The sequence below is a fragment of the Mauremys reevesii genome, unplaced genomic scaffold, assembly GCF_016161935.1.
Source record: "Mauremys reevesii isolate NIE-2019 unplaced genomic scaffold, ASM1616193v1 Contig45, whole genome shotgun sequence".
Lineage (NCBI taxonomy): Eukaryota > Metazoa > Chordata > Testudines > Geoemydidae > Mauremys > Mauremys reevesii.
In genome coordinates this window covers 92,573-112,498 of record NW_024100857.1, presented here as the reverse complement: position 1 = coordinate 112,498, position 19,926 = coordinate 92,573, and the positions used below count along the sequence as shown (strand labels likewise).

General features: G+C 48.5%; 1 protein-coding gene across 1 annotated transcript in view; it reads left to right on the top strand.

The window, feature by feature from the left end:
- Positions 1–19,926, top strand: part of LOC120394264 (laminin subunit gamma-1-like) — a 131,227-nt gene that overhangs the window by 98,605 nt on the left and 12,696 nt on the right. Inside the window, exons 7-19 of the mRNA XM_039518499.1 lie at positions 129–227; positions 338–474; positions 3,440–3,562; positions 3,669–3,858; positions 4,191–4,303; positions 6,521–6,742; positions 6,943–7,131; positions 9,124–9,369; positions 9,797–9,950; positions 10,405–10,547; positions 11,271–11,449; positions 11,711–11,867; positions 16,422–16,627. Of these exons, the coding sequence (XP_039374433.1) occupies positions 129–227; positions 338–474; positions 3,440–3,562; positions 3,669–3,858; positions 4,191–4,303; positions 6,521–6,742; positions 6,943–7,131; positions 9,124–9,369; positions 9,797–9,950; positions 10,405–10,547; positions 11,271–11,449; positions 11,711–11,867; positions 16,422–16,627 (2,158 nt within the window). The remainder of the gene's footprint in view (positions 1–128; positions 228–337; positions 475–3,439; positions 3,563–3,668; positions 3,859–4,190; positions 4,304–6,520; positions 6,743–6,942; positions 7,132–9,123; positions 9,370–9,796; positions 9,951–10,404; positions 10,548–11,270; positions 11,450–11,710; positions 11,868–16,421; positions 16,628–19,926) is intronic.

Below are 19,926 nucleotides of genomic sequence, written 5' to 3'. Positions count from 1 at the left end.
AAAATAGAAGGGGAAGGAGCTAGTGGTCAAGAGGGGAGTGTGTGAATTTTCCTGTAAACTTTCTTCTCTTTGGGTTTCTGTACCCAGTTCTCAATGGGTTTCTTTCTCCTCTCCACTGTCTCCATCAGGCTGTGTTCATGCAATCCTACTGGCAGCACAGATGACTGCAGTATTGAAACAGGGCGATGTACTTGCAAGGACAACGTGGAGGGATTCCACTGTGAGAGGTGACTTGCCCTTTCAATAGCTCTGTTGCATATGTCTCAGGAGTGTTCTTGGTCACTGTGTGTTTTGAAAAAAGATGAAGAAATAACTTCTTACTCTTGCTCATTTTTAGATGTAAACCTGGATTTTTCAATCTGGATCCAGCCAATCCGAGGGGCTGCACCCCTTGCTTCTGTTTTGGTCACTCCTCGGTCTGCACCAATGCCATTGGCTACAGTAGCTACAGCATCGTCTCCAACTTCCAGACTGGTAAGGACAGATCTTCCTTTGACTTCAAGGCTGTGCTATGGACTTCAATCTAAAAAATTAACTCTTTCCTTCTGCTCCTCTTCCCCTTTCCCTGGGCTGGGTTACTGTAGCCAAGGCATTCAGACTGTAGGTACCTAAATATGTAGCATCACTTTCAGAAGTGCTGAGTACCTACAATACACATTAAAGTCAATAGGAGGTGTTCAATGTCTTCAAACATCAAACAATTTTTTTAGGTGGCCAAATATGGATTTAGGTGCATGACTTTAGGCATCTAGGTTTGAAATGTTTTAATGTATATGTGTACTGAGGAGGTAAACATTTCTCTTTACGCTTAATGCCGGAGCTAGGAGAAGACATTTGCACAATTTGAGAACCTAGCCAAAAGTTTGGGCTTCTAAACTTTATAATATAACAACTCTTGGGTTTTGAGTTCAGTGTGATTTTGGCAGAATGTGCCTTCTGGCTGCCTCCTGTTGTTTTCATTGGTAGTCCTAGAATCAGGGCAAGACCCACTTTTCGTACAATGTCTTTTTGCTTTCATGTAGCAGTAAGCTGTATGGGCTGCTATGCAGCTTGGAAACCATGTTTCTTAATTAAAATTCCTCTGGAAAACAAAAAAATGTTTTATGGAAGCCTGAACTTCAAAGTATGAAAGTCTCTACAAATTTCACAAAACCCCAGATATTTGCAGTTCTCCCATCCCTACTTAGTGTTATGTTTTTTCTGGTGATAGTGGTTTAAAAGCTTGGCTACACTTGAAAGTTGCAGCGCTGGTGGAGGCTTTCCAGCGCTGCAGTTAGTAACCGTCCACACTTGCAAGGCACATCCAGCGCTGCAACTCCCTGGCTGCAGCGCTGGCTGTACACCTGGTCTGGTTGGGGTGTAGCGATTGCAGCGCTGGTGATCCAGCGCTGCTCGTCAAGTGTAGACACACACCAGTGCTGCTGTTGGCCTCCAGGGTATTAGCAGATATCCCAGAATGCTTTTATAAATTACTCTCTTTGTTTTGTTATGCAGCCTCTCTTTGTTTTGTTGTGAACTCGGAGCTCCGTTGATCCCGGAGCTGCTTATAACACAGCTCCTGTTTGCTTTGATCAGTCTGTACCTGGCTGTGAACAATCAAATGAGATAATGAGGCAGGCAGGAGTGAGTGTTTGCTTGACAGAGAAACAGTGGGAGTCCGTTTGGATGCAGGCTGTTTGCAATTAAGAGTTAAGACTAAGGGGTCGCGAACATTTTCTGATTTTTCAAGGCAGGAAGCTAAGCACACAGTGTTGGCTCCAAAAATCCACTCTCTCTCTCTCTCTCCCCCCGCTCCCTGTCACACTACACCACCCACCACCCCCCTCTTTTGAAAAGCATGTTGCTGCCACTTGAACGCTGGGATAGCTGCCCATAATGCATCACTCCCAACAGCGCTGCAAATGCTGCAAATGTGGCCACACACCAGTGCTGGTAGCTGTGAGTGTGGCCACACACCAGCACTGTCCCTACACAGCTGCACGACCAGCGCTGTAACTCCCAGCGCTGCAACTTTCAAGTGTAGCCAAGCCCTTTGAAAGTTAGAGAAAATGGTGGGCATAATGTGTGTGAAGTTAGCACTTCGTAGGTTCTGGGTTGAACTGGTAACATAGCCGTTTCTCTTTGTAAAAGGGTGGAAACAATGACACAAACTTCCTAAAGCATGTTAGCACCAGTGCATAAAATGTAAGCTAGAAATTCCCTGGGTGACTCATTGTGTTCCATGCGTGATATGGTATCTGTGATGGGTTTGGTCACAGAGACCGCCTTGGGATTGTCACCTGATGTGCTGAAATTACCTCTGAGCCCGTTTTCCACTGCCAGCTTGGGACGCCAGAACCCTTCCTTGTTGAGCCAGACATGCTTGTCTGCTGCAACACAGACCCAATCTGGTCCATGCCCCCAAAGCTGCAGACTGTAACCAAAAACTGCTCAGCAAATCACCTATCTCCAGCACCAAGACACCCAGCTTCCAGTGGGATCCAAACCCCAAATAAATCTGCTTTACTCTGTATAAAGCTTATACAGGTAAACTCATAAATTGCCCGCCCTCTATAACACTGATAGAGAGATGTTTGCTCCCCCAGGTATTAATTGCTTACTCTGGGTTAATTAAGAAACCAAAGTGATTTTATTAAGTATAAAAAATAGGATTTAAGTGGTTTCAAGCAATAACAGACAGAACAAAGTAAGTTACCAAGCAAAATAAAAGAAAACACGCAAGTCTAAGCCTAACAGATTTAAGAAACTGAATACAGGTAAATCTCACCCTCAAAGATGTTCCAATAAGCTGCTTTCACAGACTAGACTCCTTCATAGTCTGGGCCCAGTCTTTTCCCCTGCTACAGTTTTTGTTTGTTCCAGCTCAGGTGGTAACTAGAGGTTTTCTCATGACTGCCAGCCCCCTTTGTTCTGTTCCACCCCCTTTTATAGCTTTGGCACAAGGCAGGAATCTTTCGTCTCTCTGGGTCCCCACCCCTCCTTCTAAATGGAAAAGCACCAGGTTTAAGATGGATTCCAGTACCAGGTGACATGTCCTGTGAGACCCCAAACCTCCATTCTTTCCAGCCTGACTCAGGAATACAGGAAGGCTTGCAAGTAAACAGCCATTTACGACCAGTTGTTTTAGTTAATGGGAGCCATCAAGATCCTAAGCCACCCTTAATGGCCCACACTTTTTACATAATTACAATAGGACCTCCAAGTAATACTTCATATTTCTAGTTTTAGATACAAGAATGATACATTCATACAAATAGGATGAACACAGTCAGTAGATTATAAGCTTTGTAATGATACCTTACAAGAGACCTTTTGCATGAAGCATATTCCAGTTACATTATATTTACACTTTTATACATATTCACACATAAAACATATGCAGTGCAACGTCACAGTAGATACCTTATAGAGCATTTCCCCTAGTAAATCTGTATTTCAGGGGAGGAAGAGTGGCGTGCTGAACAGCAAGATGGCTCTGAAATTTTACTCCAGTGGAGTGCGGAAACCCAAGACCTCTCTGTTATCTCAGACAGCTATTTCCCTATCTATTTCATTGCACCTGGTAAGTAGAGTCAGAGACAAGATTCTCTCTAAAAATTTACCATGTTACCATATAGTAAATCTTCACTTTTCTGCCCCTAATTATAAGAGTTTTGTTTCTGTTTCAGGCAAGTTTTTGGGCAACCAGGTTTTGAGTTATGCTCAAAATCTGACCTTCTCCTTTCGGGTGGATAGGCAGGACACTCGTCTCTCTGCAGAGGACCTGGTGCTTGAAGGGGCTGGGCTTAGAATATCTGTGCCTCTTATTGCTCAGGGCAATTCCTATCCTAGCGAGAACACAGTGAAGTATGCCTTCAGGTGAGTGAGTGTTCCCTGTAACATGGAAAGAGTCGGGGCTGACTGTGGAGGAAGGAGAGTAATTGCTGTAACAGGAATCTAGCCTGGGGTGGACAGTGTTCTCAGAAGGCACAGTAAGAAAACCAGACCTGTTAAGGTTGTTCTTTTTCAAAATGGAATTCATAATCATGCCATCAGATGAATGCAGTGCATATGGCCTAGTAGTACTACATAGTTATATCCTAAATGTGTTGTAACAGCATATAATTGCTCAAATGGTCCATTGAAAGAGCACAGCCATCAGCATGTGAAAACTGTAAGCATAGAAAATTATTCATGCCTCTTCTCCATAGGCTCCATGAAGCAACAGATTACCCGTGGAGGCCTTCTCTTACCCCATTTGAGTTTCAGAAGCTGCTTTACAACTTGACTTCTATCAAGATCCGTGGGACATACAGTGAGAGAAGTGAGTCATTCCACTACTTGAGAAAGTGGGTTTAGGGTGACTTGAGCATTTTTGTCATGACCATGCATAGATTTGATTAATGAAAATCTGGAGCAGACCAAATTCACCCCAGAATTCTGAAGGAAGTGGTCGCAAAGATGCCAGGATTCTTTAACACAGGGGTGGCCAACCTGTGGCTCCAGAGCCACATGCGGCTCTTCCAGGGGCAGCTCCAGGCCCCAGCAAGCCAATCGTGTGCTTGGGGCAGCAAGCCGCGGGGGGCGCACTGCCCGGAGCCGGGCGGGCTGCAGGCAGGGCACCGGTGGACCTCCCGCAGGAGGTCCTGCGGCTTCGGTGGAGCCGCGCGACCAGCGGACCCTCCGCAGGTACACCTGTGGGAGGTCCCAAAGCCGGGACCAGCAACCGGCAGAGCGCCCCCGCGTGCCGCCGTGCTTGGGGCAGCGAAATGTCTAGAGCCGCCCCTGGGCTCTTCAGAAGTTAATATGTGGCTCCGTGTCTAGGCACCAACTCCGGGGCTGGAGCTACAGGCGCCAACTTTCCAATGTGCTGGGGGGTGCTTACTGCTCAACCCCTGGCTCTGCCACAGGCCCTGCCCCACTCCACCCCTTCCCATCCGCTCCCTGAGCCTGCCGTACCCTCACTCCTCCCTCCCCCGATCCTCCTGCACACCACGAAACAGCTGGTCATGAGGTGCCGGGGGGTGGTGGGCGCTGGTGGGTTGGAGATCTGATGGGGAGGCTGCTGTCGTATTACTGTGGCTCTTTGGCAATGTACATTGGTAAATTCTGGCTCCTTCTCAGGCTCAGGTTGGCCACTCCTGCTTTAACAAGTGTGGCACCTACTCTACTGCAATTACACTTGTAATGTAAAGAGGACAGGAAAACACAAAACTGATGAGAGATAATTGTTCTAAGTGGGAAGGGCCTGATCCCAAAACCTCCCCATTTTACAGAACCTCTGTTTACTTAGAACATAAGAATGGCCGTACTGGGTCAGACCAATGGTCCATCTAGCCCAGCATCCTGTCTACTGACAGTGGCCAATGCCACGTGCCCCAGTGGGACTGAACCTAACAGGTAATGATCAAATGATCTCTCTCCTGCCATCCATCTCCACCCTCTGACAAACAGAGGCTAGGGACACCATTCCTTACCCATCCTGGCTAATAGCCATTAATGGACTTAACCTCCATGAATTTATCCAGTTCTCTTTTAAACACTGTTATAGTCCTAGCCTTCACAACCGCCTCAGGCAACCTACTTAAGTGGGAGTTCCACATAAGGAGGTGCTGTGGGAACTGGCTCTGATTAGGGACAGAACATCGATGGCCTTGAAAACCGTTGAGAGATTTTTATGCTAAAATAAATAGATTTTAAAAAACAAGTAAGAACTTCTTAGATTGGGAATCTACAAGAATTTGAAGTGGAATATTTTTACACAAGAGGAATGTACCGATAATAGAATAGAGGGTAGGAAGTGGGCAGTGTGACTTATCTGATGAGCATTCCAGCTGCTGCTAATATCCCATGATCCTTGGGGTTCTGTTTGGAGTTCTAGGGTTGTTACACTAGAGCAAACATCCTTACGTCAACATATAACAGTCATTTTACATCTGTCATAGAGCTCTGCCTAAGAGGAATTACTAGGGAAAGTCACCTTAAGATACCAAGGGGAGGTGACTTTGGAGGAGAAAAACCCAGAAGAGAGTGGGCAGAGGGATGTCTAGGTAGTTTCTTCTTTCTCTTGCTGTGAAAGTGTGGTTCTGATGAAGAATCCACTGCATACAGGGCTTGTCTGTTCTTGTAACAGGGAAGGTTAGGAACCATTCTTGGTTTCTGAATGGAACTATAAACAGTGCACACACAAGGCATGATTTGTACTGCCAAAATGTATTTACACAAATCGTGTTCTTTGCACCCTGCTATGTTTTGTATGACGGCTGTTTGGCAAGCTACCAGCTCTACATACCTGTGTATCTCATCCATAGGGAACTGCCCTCTCTGCTTTCTGGCCTTTGTTCTCTCTGGGTTACCTGGCATCCTTCTCACATCAACCTAAGCAACTGCTGACTTTGCTGCTGAAGTTATAGCAAACACATCTCTTCCAACACTGTGTGGTCTATCTCTGACTTGTGTGTAAATATACTGTGTTGGGCTCGTATCATACCGTTTTTCATGTGTGGGTAATTAAATGCTTCTCTTCCCAATCTCTTTCCAGGTGCTGGATACCTGGATGATGTCACTATTGTGAGCGCTCGTCCTGAGCCTGGAACCCCTGCAACCTGGGTGGAGAGCTGTACCTGCCCAGCAGGATACCATGGGCAATTCTGCGAGCACTGTGCCCCAGGTTATAGGAGGGAGACACCTAGCCTTGGGCCATACAGTCTGTGTGTGCTGTGTACCTGTAATGGGCACAGTGAGAGCTGTGACCCAGAGACTGGTAAGGAGGAAGATTGGGGGTGAGGGGGGCAGCAGCAGGAGATCTGATTTTTTTGTTTTGTTTAATTTTTTTTCTTTCTATGTGAGTAATGGGATGGGGATAGTGACTGGAACAATATTAAAAACATGCACTGGTATTTTCTCTCCCTTCTCCCCTTTACTCCCCTCCCCAAAACCCCCACCCACCCCCAAAACCCACAGGTGCTTGCGACTGCAGAGATAACACGGCAGGCCCTCACTGTGAGAAGTGTAGTGATGGGTATTATGGAGATGCAACTACAGGCATTCCCTCAGACTGTCAGCCTTGTCCATGTCCAGGGGGCTCCAGCTGCGCCATAGTGCCCAAGACTAAGGAGGTGGTGTGCACCAACTGTCCTGCTGGAACCACAGGTGCATTCTTTATTCAGAGCTTCCACATCCCACCTGCCCAGAGACAGCCTTCTTACACCAGGTCTGCTGCTTTGCACAGTGAAGAGAAATGAGCAGACCTGATCCCTTCTGTATTTTGTGATTGCTTTTTTCTTAGCAGACAGCTTGGTAACTAGTATCGAGCTCTTTGTTGCCATAATTCTTGGGATTCTATGAACTGAAAAGAAGCCAAATGTTTCTCTTTCCTGAATGGAGAAACTGAGATTTAGTCTGAGCAAAGTCTGAAAATACTTGGGATACATGAGCCGTGATAATTTCTGATACTGAGTACTGTTAATCATGTAGAGCTGGGTGGAAAACGGGATAGTCACTAAAACAGGCGTGAGAATTTTTATGTTCAAATCGGGATAAAATTAGAGGGCATATTTTCCCTCTGCCAGTCTGGCAGACATTGAATGTTGTTTGCTGCAGCAGGTTTGTTCTGCCTTGGAAGCCATAGGTTGCAATGATTCATCAGGACAGGGCAACTTAATGTACAAATCCATATTGTTTTTTACAGCCTAAAACAAATGTCTCAACAGATATGTATCTTATTTTAAATAGTAAATTGTAAAGCAGATGATGGTGTTAACCCTTTAAGTAATGCTGCTGCCCTCACCTCCCTCCCAGTGTGTCCCCACTTATGGTGAAGAGCTTGTGATGTGATGGAAGGGAAAGGGGGAGGTTTGCATGTGAAAGAGCTGCCTGAGAAGTAGAGCTTTTAGCTTGTGTGGGGCGGTCTGGCAAACCTTCTGTGGCTTCCATCCCCGTCTTAAGAGGTACGACAGATCAGGGTCACCACTAACGTCTTAGGAAGACTTTGGGAAGCAGTGGCATTGGGAAGTGGGGGAGAGTATTGAGCTGTTTTACAGCTCAGGTAGTTATAGCGAGGGAGTAACTGGGGACAAAGTTTGTCAGGTGCTGCCTAGGGAGACCAAGGGGCTGAGTTGTGTATCGGTGACTGCCTAGGCAGGGGAGCCAGTGTCACTGCAGGGCTGTCTTCTATATGGAGTCTTCTGTCCTTGTTGCAGCATCACAGCCTCCTGTAATGGAAGTGACTGGTGGGTCTCCATATATCTGTTTGCTTGCTTTAGCTGATCTCATTTGTTACAATTAATAGGGGCAGTCATTTTTTGTATTTTATATTTTGGAACTTAGTCTGTGCTGAAGTATAGATTAACTAGCGCGTGATGTCTGGAACAGATTGGAGAACTGTGATATTAAAGTGGCACAAAAATTATGACAAACATGCAGATTGCAGAATTAGTGGCTTTTTAGTCCAGTGTTTCTCAATGACTGGTCTGTGGACCAGTGCCTGTCCCTGAGATCTCCCTGACACACTTTAGGAAGGGAGCAAGAGGGTCTCTGGTGCCCAAATGGTTGAGAAATGCTGTTTTAGACTTTTTAAGGGGACAGAATATTGAGAAAAACCATATGTGGAAAGTTGTGTGTTAATATCTCATTGGCATGTTTCTTAAAAACAAATCAGAGTATTTTTGGAGTGACATAAAGGTTTTTAAATCACAGTGTAACTGGAAATCCAAAGGTAGCTTTAACTATTGGAGGTTGTGACTGACTCCTCCACTGTAGTGCTTTGAAGTATGATCTCTTCCTGGTCACTTCATATCAGATGAGGAAAAAGTGATGAGGGACTCACTTTGCAGGAGAGGCTGTAGGGTAGTGGTTCTCAAACTTTTATACTGGTGACCTTTTTCATATAGAAAGCCTCTGAGTGCGACCCCCCCCCCAATAAATTAAAATCACTTTTTATATATTTAACACCATTATAAATGCTTGAGGCAAGGCGGGGTTTGGGGTGGAGGCTGACAGCTTGTGACCCCCTCCCATGTAAGAACTTTGTGATCCCCTGAGGGGTCCCAACCCCCAGTTTGAGAAACCCTGCTGTAGGGGAATCCAGGTTACCTTGTAACCACTGGCTGCCTACTGTGACATGTATGTTTGTCCTGCCCCCAGGTAAAAGATGTGAGCTATGTGATGACGGCTATTTTGGAGATCCACTTGGTGAAAATGGCCCTGCCAGGCTTTGCCGTCTCTGCCAGTGCAATGACAACATTGATCCCAATGCCGTGGGGAACTGTAACCGCTTGACAGGGGAATGCCTGAAATGCATCTACAACACGGCTGGCTTCTACTGTGACCGGTGCAAAGATGGGTTTTTTGGGAACCCCTTAGCCTCCAGCCCTGAGGTTAAATGCAAGGGTAAGTGCCTTTCTCAGCTGTTTCACATGAAAATCAGAACCCTTTTCATGGCTACAGTTGCCCCTTCTTAGTCTCACTGGCACATCCTTGGAATGACTGAACGTTTTAGCCCCACAAATTTGCCCTTTTGTGGTCTGTCTTGGCCTGACATCATAATAGGGAAAATGTCAGAACTCCGATTTTGGTGCTGCGTGCAGACCTGTCAGCTGCAGTGCTAGATTTCATACTATGCTGATGGTTATGGCTTGATAAAATGCAGATGCTGTAAGCCTATCCAGTGACCTGACACAGTGTGGGCACTGGATGTGGTATGGTGGTGCAGTTTACAATTTGGATTCATATGCTATCTGGCATGTTTGGAGACTCCAGTCTAATGCTGGTATTCTGCTGATTACTGGGAACATGTTCCCCTTTCCATCTCTGGCAGCGTGCAGTTGTAATCCTTATGGCACAGTAAACCAGCAGACAAGCTGCAATCAAGTAACTGGACAGTGTGAGTGCCTGCCACGTGTCACCGAGAGGGACTGTAGTACCTGTGAGCCTGGCTTCTACAACCTACGGAGTGGACGTGGCTGTGACAGGTGAGGTTGGCCTGCAGTTGTGGCAGCGAGTATGTTTTGTGCGGGGGGATCCATACTTAACCCTGATTTCAGCATCCATAACAGGATGGGATTTTCTATGAACAGTGATAGAGCAGGAGGAAAGGATTAGTCATGGAGCAGATCTGATAAGCGTTCTGTAGAGAAGGGTAATTTATAAATAGAAACCATGTTGTGATTACAGGCAAAGACTGATAGGTGCGGGTTCTGGATCCCATTCCTAGCTCAGTCCCTTCATGATCTTGCACAGTTCAGTTAATTTCTGTGCCTTGCTTTCCACATCAGAGACAGGCACAGCAATACCCACCTCACATGGGAGGTGTAAGGCTTACTGCTTGCATAGGATCTCTGAGATCCTCAAATGAAAGGTGAAAGTGTAGCCTACTGTTTTTGCTGGGTTTTTTATTGTCACTTGAAATATCGTCTCCTTCAATAGGTGCGACTGCCATCCACTGGGTTCCACCGATGGCCATTGTGACATACAAACAGGGCAGTGTGAGTGTCAACCAGGCATCACCGGGCAGCGCTGTGAGAGATGTGAGGTCAACCACTTCGGATTCGGACCTGAAGGCTGCAAACGTAAGTGATGGTGGGTTGGAGAATGAGGGGAACTGGAAACCAACACATGTCTCCATTTTCTTATCCTCTCCGTGCCAGCCAGCTGCTGCTTTCTTCTCACTTCACTAGCTCCATGTTTAATGTGACAAACAAGGGTTGTCTTATTGTGTCCACATCCCGGACAGTGGTTGAGACCTGGTCCCAGTGAGGGTGTTTTGAATCTTGATTTATTTGTAAGAGTTTCTTTTTCTGTCTCTGGGGGGCTCTGATTGCATTTACTTGTAGACATCTACTTCTTTTTGGCATAAACACTTGCTCTGAATATTTTTCCAAAACAGTTCTGTTTTCTGCTCTCTAAGCTCCTGCGTCTCTACTCTGGAATGTGCCCGTAAGTTGCTGACTGAGTCCTGAGAAGAAACAAAGTGTAAATGTGATACAAATGTAGGGCTGGATCTACCTCTTCTTTTCAACTTCCTTGTACTGTGAGAGCAAATTAACTATTTGCAGATCATTCTAATGAGATGGACCAATACAGAGAGGTCAGTTTGTGGGGCACTGGTGAGAATAGTGTCTCAAACTGAGAAGTTACATCTTGCGCTTTGCCTGATACAGTGCACAGAAGTGTCAAGCCTCAAACTGTGTGCTGCTGTGGTGTTCTTTCGGAGAATAGTCTGCAGTTCAGAGCAGTTCTCGGTCTGTCTTTCTCCCAGCCAGTCTGAGTCTCATGCTTTAACTTTTATGCAGCATGTGACTGTGACACCGAGGGCTCTCGCTCCCTACAGTGCAAGGAGGATGGTCGCTGTGAGTGTAAGGAAGGCTTTGTGGGGAATCGTTGTGACCAGTGTGAAGAGAATTATTTCTACAATCGGTCCTGGCCTGGCTGTCAAGAATGTCCTGCGTGCTATAGACTGGTTAGAGATAAGGTAAGACCTGCAATGCAACGTTCTGCTTGTCTCCTATTACTGCTGGAGGCTGACAAACACCAAGTAGCATACCCCTCTGCTGCTTGCTAGGGGATGAACTCTTCCGAGAGAGACAGACATGGATCTAGATGTACTTGCATGGAGATTCTCACACGGTGTCTGAGCGACACCTCCTGGAAGCTGAAACAACTGACAAGTACTTTGTGTGTCAGCTTTTGGAAGGAGGCTGTTTATTTCTGTCCCTTTATCTCCTTTGCTTAGGTGGCAGAACAACGCGAGAGGTTGCAGGAGCTAGAAAATCTTATAGCAAACCTTGGTACAGGAGATGAAACAGTGACTGATCAGGCCTTTGAGGACAGACTGAAGGAGGCAGAGAGAGATGTCATGGACTTGCTCCGAGATGCACAGAACAGCAAAGGTAGGTTGAATTGGTCTGACAAAGGGTGCCATGGAGCTAACGATTTGCTGTATTCCTAGTCCATTAGGGGAACAAAGCTTTTTTGTTACCACATAATTTGCTTCAGGAGCTGTGAACATTTCAAAACACGGCTGGGGAAGTGTGCATGGGGATGGTTGTATTTTACTCCTGACAATATTCATGGCTCTGTATAATAAACAAAAATAAAGAGCTGTCTAAAACCGACAAAAAGACAACTGGCCCACACAGAGGAGAGACTAATTTTAAAGAGGCTTTTACTGATTAACTATGAAAATCTTTCTGCTTGTTTAAAAATAGACATACCCTTAATGTAGGGATGTGTATGTTTTCATAGTATTCACCAGTAGCAATGTTCCCGTTGTTGCTCATAGTTTTCCCAAAGTAATTTCTTTGGCCCTAAACATTCCTTGTTTGGTCTTAGCCCAGAGATGAGTAGGTTATGTTTTCCGGGTTTGGTCAAGCTCCGTTCTCTGTAGGTTCTTGTGCTGCCCTCCTCACCCTAGCACGTCTGCATCTTTCAGCAGTTTGCTAAGTGACGTGACTTACATTGGGTATATGCATGTTTTTAAATATACATGTTGTGCATTTGTTAGAAAAGACCGTTGTCAAAGAAACACACACCATGAGCTTGGAGCAGAAAGGAATGAGACTTGTGGTGGTTCTTAGTTCCTGTGCAAGTTTGTTCCATAGTCTCAGTCCAGCCTTGGAAGAAGCTCTGTTTTCTACACAGACAAGCTTTACCCTCTTGGTAGAGAGTTCCATGGTGCACAAGGAGCTGAATTGTCACCCATGGTCTTCATCCTGGAGCTTTTGGCAATCTTTAAAAGATATGCTGGGCCCAGGCCATTGAAGGTCTAGAAGATAAAGACTGTGGGTAGCCAGTATAGAGAGCCAAAGACAGGTTTGATGTGTTTTTAATAGCCCCTGTTGAGGATGACACATGCTGCAGAATTTTGTGCTAGTTAGGGTTTCTTAGGGGCTGATAGCTTCATCCCCAGGCATATCACATTGCTGTAGTCCAGGAAGGCAGTGACAAAGGTATGTATGACCAAAGCCGTGTCGCTGTCTGCCAGGATGGAAAGGAGCCTCCTAGCCAACCAGAGATGGTAGAAAGCTGTACTCACAGGTGCTGTTGTGCAAGAGCTTAGTGTCGGTGAGAAATCCAGGAGTACTCCTAAACTACACTCTTAATTGACCAATTGTGGGTGTTTGCCTTCAACCAAAGGAGACTGCGCCATGGCTGCACATTCTTCTAAATGCTTTCCGCTGCCCACCAGCATCACCTCTGTCTTGCTTGGGTTCAGCTTCAGTCAGCCACTGTTCATCCATGAGCTGATCCCATGCCAGCACTGAAGCCATATTGGTGGCCGTGGTGTGGTCATATGGTAGTGAAGGGTATCTGCTTCGGTCAGCCTCTGCATCATCTGCATGGTGCTGGCACTTGAGTCCATGTCCTCTGACCAATTGAAGACACACCCACTAGCCAAGGAGGTTGTAGTTTGGATTGACAGTTGTTGGTCTGAGACTCTTGTTGGATGTCCAGCACTATGTGAGTGATTGCACTGAACTCCGGGACTAAAGGTGGACTGTGTGCTGGCTGGCATAGGAGGAGCAAGTCCATGCTGTCTGAGAAACCTTCCCAAATGTGCACAATCATTTCAGAAATTAGGGTAATAGTTCTTTGTAGTGCTTGGTGCTGGAACTATATGACCTGCTTACGTAAGTGATTCAAGTGCACAGGTGGTCATAGGATTGGGTCTTTGGTTGGTTTGCTTCCTAGCACTCACTTGAGGAGGTAAATAATTCCCCTTTTACAAAAGTCAATTCAGTGTTTAAATGTTCACCATTGTTACTGTTTGAGGGGTCTTGTGGCTCCTTAAGACTCTAAATAGCTTGACCTTGGGCATGCAGGGGTCACTTTACCTTTGGGGTCTCCTAGGGTATGTCTACACAGCATTTTGAAGCTAGTGGGAGCCTCAGGCTTGGGATAGTGGGGCTCATGCTGGTGCGCTAAAGATAACTCAATAGACAGCACTTCGAAGTTGGGGCTTGGGCTTGGGCTTGAGCCACTGGGGCCCTGGGAGGGCTGAGCTCCAGCCCAAGCCATAGCTTCAAAGTGCTGTCTCCAAAGGTGTATGTAGAGTGCTAAAATGAGTCCCACTTCTCCTCAAGCCCATTCAGTCCAAAATGCTGTGTAGACTTACCCTTAGGTTACCTGCATCTCAGGAAAGGCTGTGAAGCTAAAGTGCACTAGTGTAGTAGGGAGAGCTCTGGGTTTTTTGCTTTTTTTTGCTCCTCTCTGAAATAAAGAAAAGGCAAATTAAATGCATAAATGGTTAGTTCACCATTAAAGTTGAGAGAACAGGGACTCAAAAAACCTCATGTCTATTTCCTAAACCACATTAATTTGAACACTTTGTGCATGTGTAGTATTTTCTGTCTGAATATATAGTTTAATAAATGAAATCTTGTTGTATGTTCACATTAAAACCTCCAGGATGTGTAATATGGCCAAGGCAACATTGCTATAGAAACCTTAACTCTTGGCTTTCCTGAGGATTTTTTTTTGTTTTGTAGTTGATTTATCAGCCTTCATGTTGCTGTTATTTTTTTTTAAATTAATCTCACTTTATGCACCAAATGTGTACATGTGTATTTATAGGACACAGTATTAAGATAATGTTAAGGGTCTGGTTTAAAAAACCCAAAACCTAGTTAAGCTAACTCTCTCCTTGGGTGGCCCTGCTGTGTCTTGGTATTCTACCATATCCATATGATTAGTCACTGTTTCAAGAACTGTAATAGTATCATGTTACTTATCAGTTTTAGAATTAGGGCAGGGTTTGGGGAGGCCATGCAGAGGTTTCTACCTCCTATAGCATTGCAGAACCCAGATCCAGTGGGGCTCTCTACCCAGGAATGTGATTGGGAAATCTTTAGGATGGGGAAGGTACCAGGCTGGTGAATCTTTTGCTGTGTAGATCTGCCAGCTGTTACTCTCCTCCTTGTGGAGCAGGAGAACAAGCTGTGCAGGCTGTTGCATCTCAGGTATGCAATAGTGGTTGCAAAGCAGCTTTGGAGCCTGGGTGTGAAGATTCCTTACTCTCTGCACAGCAGAGAGCAGTGCATGGCTTGGAACGGGTCCCATATGAGGAGAGTTTAAAGAGGCTAGGACTTTTCAGCTTGGAAAAGAGGAGACTAAGGGGGGATATGATAGAGGTATATAAAATCATGAGTGAAGTGAAGAAAGTGGCTAAGGAAAAGTTATTTACTTATTCCCATAATACAAGAACTAGGTGTTACCAAATGAAATTAATGGGCAGCAGGTTTAAAACAGATAAAAGGAAGTTCTTCTTCACACAGCGCACAGTCAACTTGTGGAACTCCTTGCCTGAGGAGGTTGTGAAGGCTAGGACTAAACAGCGTTTAAAGGAGAACTGGATAAATTCATGGAGGTTAAGTTCATTAATGGCTATTAGCCAGGATGGGTAAGGAATGGCGTCCCTAGCCTCTGTTTGTCAGAGGGTGGAGATGATGGCAGGCGAGAGATCACTTGATCATTACCTGTTAGGTTCACTCCCATCTGGGGCACCTGGCATTGGCCATTGCCGGTAGACAGGATACTGGGCTAGATGGACCTTTGGTCCGACCCATTACGGCCGTTCTTATGTTCTTATGCTTGCCCCTTTGTCTGTGCATTTTTTGATAGAATTTGAACCTAATACAGTTTTCAAACTGGGGCACACACCCTTAAGGGGGAGTGTGAAGAAACATCTTTTTCCAGGGGTGGTGGGGTAGCTCTTGCCAGCCCTGCGTGGTGGGGCCCGGGCATCACCTCCACCCTTGACTCACCTCCAGAGACCATTGCATGCACCTTCCTCCACCCTAAAAACCCAAGTAGGGAGGGGCAGGTATTGGCCATGCCCTATTGTTGCAGCCTGGCTGCAAGGTTGAGGAAGCTTTGGCTGTGCCATTGGTCAGTATCAGTGTATTTGAAACTTTACAGGTGTGGGTAATATAATTAAAGTTGTGTTAAGGTCTCTGATAGGTTTATCAAGCATATTTTTGCATGTCTATTTTTGTCTGGTTAGGGAGGTGCAATCAAAAAATGTAACTCAAAAGGGGGCTCAGCTCCAAAATTTGCAAACTGCTGCCCTAATAGAATAGGTGGAACAACTGTTTCATGCTTTGAACATAATTCATTTGAAAAGCAACTATCCACCTCCTTTATGTGCCAGGTCTTGCATTCAAAATTCTGGCCAAATGTGCTCACAAACGCTTAGTGACCAGCAGGGCCATTAGAAGGTAGAGGCGTCTTCGTTTCTTTTGGGTTTTATGCACATTCTCATAATGACTTGGATCGTAAACCAATTACCCTCTCATTTAAAAGGCTTTTCTGGACCCCTTTCAACAAGGGATTAACCTACCAACATGTTGCAGACGGCAGCAGCTTACCAAATGTTTTATTTCTGCAATTCATGCTCCCAGTGTAATTAATTTTGCTTCCTCCCTTTTTTATGTTGTTCGCCTCAGATGTGGATCAGGGCCTGATGGATCGTCTCAAGGAAATTAACAGCACTCTGGCAAGCCAGCTTGACCGATTACAGAACATCCAAAATACAGTGAGGGAGACTGAAGGCCTAGCTGAGCAAGCCCAAGAACGGGTGCAGGCCACAGAAGACTTGATTGAAGTAGCTTCTAATATGCTAGAGAAGGCAAAGATGGCAGTTGCCAATGTGGTGAGTGTTTTGTGACACAAGCTCTTTAATGTGTAGTGTCTTCCATTTTTTTTTAGTAGAATAAGGTTCTTCTTCGAGTGATTGCTCCAATGCATTCCAGTTAGGTGTGCGCGCCGCGCGTGCACGGCTTCTCCGGAACTTTTTCCCCTAGCAACCCCGGCGGGCCGCTGGGCGCCTGGAGTGGCGCCGCTATGGCGCTAAATATATACCCCAGCCGGCCCGTCCGCTCCTCAGTTCCTTCTTACCGCCCGTGACGGCCGGTCGGAACTGTGGAGTGCTCTCTGCCCTCCACCACCCTAGCTTCACTCTTCGTTTTTTGTATATATATAGTTAGTTGTATAGTTAGTGTTTCAGTTCTTATAGTTGTCTTAGTGTAGTTGTTCTAGATAGTAGTTGGTTAAGGGGGGTTTCCCCCCCTTTTCCCTCCCCGGTGCGGGCTCATGCCCAGGGCACCGGGCTTCAAGCCCTGCGCTGTGTGCCAAAAGCCTATGCCCGTTGGAGATCCACACGACGCTTGCCTCCGTTGCCTCGGAGAAGGACATCGCACCGACAAGTGCGTTATCTGTTCTGCTTTTAAGCCACGGACACGCAAAGAACGGGACCACAGGCTTAAGCAGATACTTATGGAAGCGTCGCTCCAACCGGCGGCACCAGCGACGCCGGCACCGAGGACCTCCTCGGTTCAGAGCGCACCAGCGGCACCGGGCCGCCCCGGTACCGAGGTCCCGCAGGCCCCACCCCCGGCGCAGAAGACCCGGCACCGCTCACTCTCGCCGGCGAGGAAGCGTAGACTCGCCAAAGCCATAGCTAAGTCCCGTGCTGAGGACTCAGCTAAAGTGCTTGTGCCGCCTGCGCCCCCAGTGGTGACCGCGCGCAAGGCAGACACTGGGCCGTTGACTCCGCCAGGTCCGTCGAGTCCGGTACCGCCGCGCCCCGGGCCGTCGGAGTTGAGCCAAGGCTGCCGACGGCGCCGGAGACGTACTCTGCCGCACGAGCTAATTCAGCTCGTAGAGGCACCGAGCCTCCGCCCCGGCACCGCCCGGTGCGGGCTGTTCCATCAGCTGGAAAACCGGCGAGGCTGGTCCGACCTCCCTCTGTGGACCACCGGCCCGGACGACACTCTCGGTCCCGCTCTAGGACCCGTCGCCGCTCGCCGTCCAGCCGGTCGAGATCTCGGCACCGCTCCCCATCGCGGTACCGCTCGCCATCTCGCCGCCGGTCGCAGTCCCGGTACCGATCGTCATCCCGGTACCGGTCGCACTCCCGGCACCGGTCAAGGTCCCGATCACCGTCGCGTCGACGCAGCCGGAGGTCCCCGTCCCGGCACCGTTCCCGACACCGGACCTCCCGCAGCCGCTCCGGCACCGCAGGTCCGCTCCCGGTCGAGCTCCCGAACCGGTCGAGCTCCCGGCACCGCGGTGGCCGTTGGTCGAGGTCTCCCTCCCGGTACCGGACGGACGGACACCGGGCCTCCAGACCATCCGGCAGTATTCCGCAAGCCTCGGCTTCGGGCTCCGCCCCACCCTGGCCGTCTCGTCCGGCATCGGTCGCCTCTGGCGCGGACGGCACCGGCTCATTGCCGCCAACCCCACACGACCATCCGCAAGGTGCTCAGCAGTGGGGATTCTGGGTGCCCTGGGGTCATCACGAAGCGCAAGGCATTCCGCTTCCCCCACGAGACATCGCCGCGGAGCGCAGGGTGCCCGGCGCCGATCAGTCGCCTCCGAGTCACCCCGCGAGCCCTCGATGCCGCGGGACCACCAGGCCCCGTCCAGCCTGGCCTGGCTGAGGCGCCTGACGGCCCCTCCAGTGGAGGCCATCGGCCAAGCAATGTCCTCGCCATCGCCCCGGACGGCGGTGGCTGGGACTTCTGCTAAAGACCCGCCCCATTGACCTCAAGGCCCACCAGGAACTACTCCGTCGGGTGGCGACGCGGCCATGGGCCTTCCGTGGCAGAGGTCCAGGAGGATGAGGACCCTATAACTAATGTGGTCGGTTCGACACTCCAGTGCGCGTGGCACTGCCTTTGTGAAGACCATACAAAAGAACGCGCCACGCTCTGGCAGACACCGCGTCCATCCCCACTGCGCGGGGTAGAGCGAAGTACTCAGCCCCTACGGGCTATGAGTACTTATACCGCACTCCAACCCCGGACTCGCTTGTCGTGCAGTCTGTGAATGGCCGTGAACGGAACGGTCAACCGCCCCGCGCCCAAATCCAAGGACGCCGGAGGATGGACCTGCTAGGCCGTAAAGTCTACGCCGCGGGCGGCCTGCAGATGCGCATAGCTAACCAGATGGTCCTCCTGGCCAGGTATGTGTTTGACATCTTGACATCCCTGGCAAAATACACCGAACTTCTGCCGACAACTTCCCGCCAGGAGTTCTCAGCGATGCTCGAGGAGGGAAAGACGTCCTCACGCTCGTCCATTACGGCGGCCCTCGACGCGGCGGACTCGGGGGCGCGGACAATAGCGACAGGGGTGGCGATGCGTCGCATCTCATGGCTGCAATCCTCTACGCTCCCACAAGAGGTGCAGTACACGCTGCAGGACCTGCCATTTGACACGAAAGGCCTATTCTCCGAAAAGACCGATTCGCGGATACAGACCTTGAAAGATGGGCGTATCGCCATACGAACTCTTGGCATGCACACGCCGGCTCCGCAACGCAGGTCTTTCCGGCAACAGGCCCCTCGGTCCTTCCCGCAGCAGCGTTACCGTCCGTACACGTCTAGACGCCAGGGACAAAATCACCGGCGCCTTCGGGTAACCGCCGCAACCAGTCCCAGGCCTCTTCCAAGGGCCCGCAAGGGTCCAAGCAGGCCTTTGATGGGACGCCGGGCGCCCATCACTCCATCTCGGATCCTCCCCGTTTGTTTTCAAACCGCCTCTCCTATTTTCGTCCTTCTTGTTCCCGAATAACATCGGACAGCTGGGTTCTTCAGACTGTGCAGTCGGGATTCCGTCTGCATTTTGTTTCGCCTCCTTCCCACCCACCTCCCTGTCCCTCTTCAGGGACCCATCTCACGAGCAAGTCCTCCTGCAAGAGGTCCAGACTCTACTGAGCGTGGGTGCCATAGAGGTAGTGCCTCCAGACAGACGGGGCAGGGGATTCTATTCCCGTTACTTCCTTATCCCCAAGGCGAAAGGAGGGTTACGTCCTATTCTGGACCTTCGCGAGCTGAACAAATACCTGCTCAAGCCCAAATTTCGCATGGTCACCTTGGGGACCATCATTCCCTCTCTGGATCCGGGAGATTGGTTTGCCGCCCTCGACATGAAGGACGCTTACTTCCAT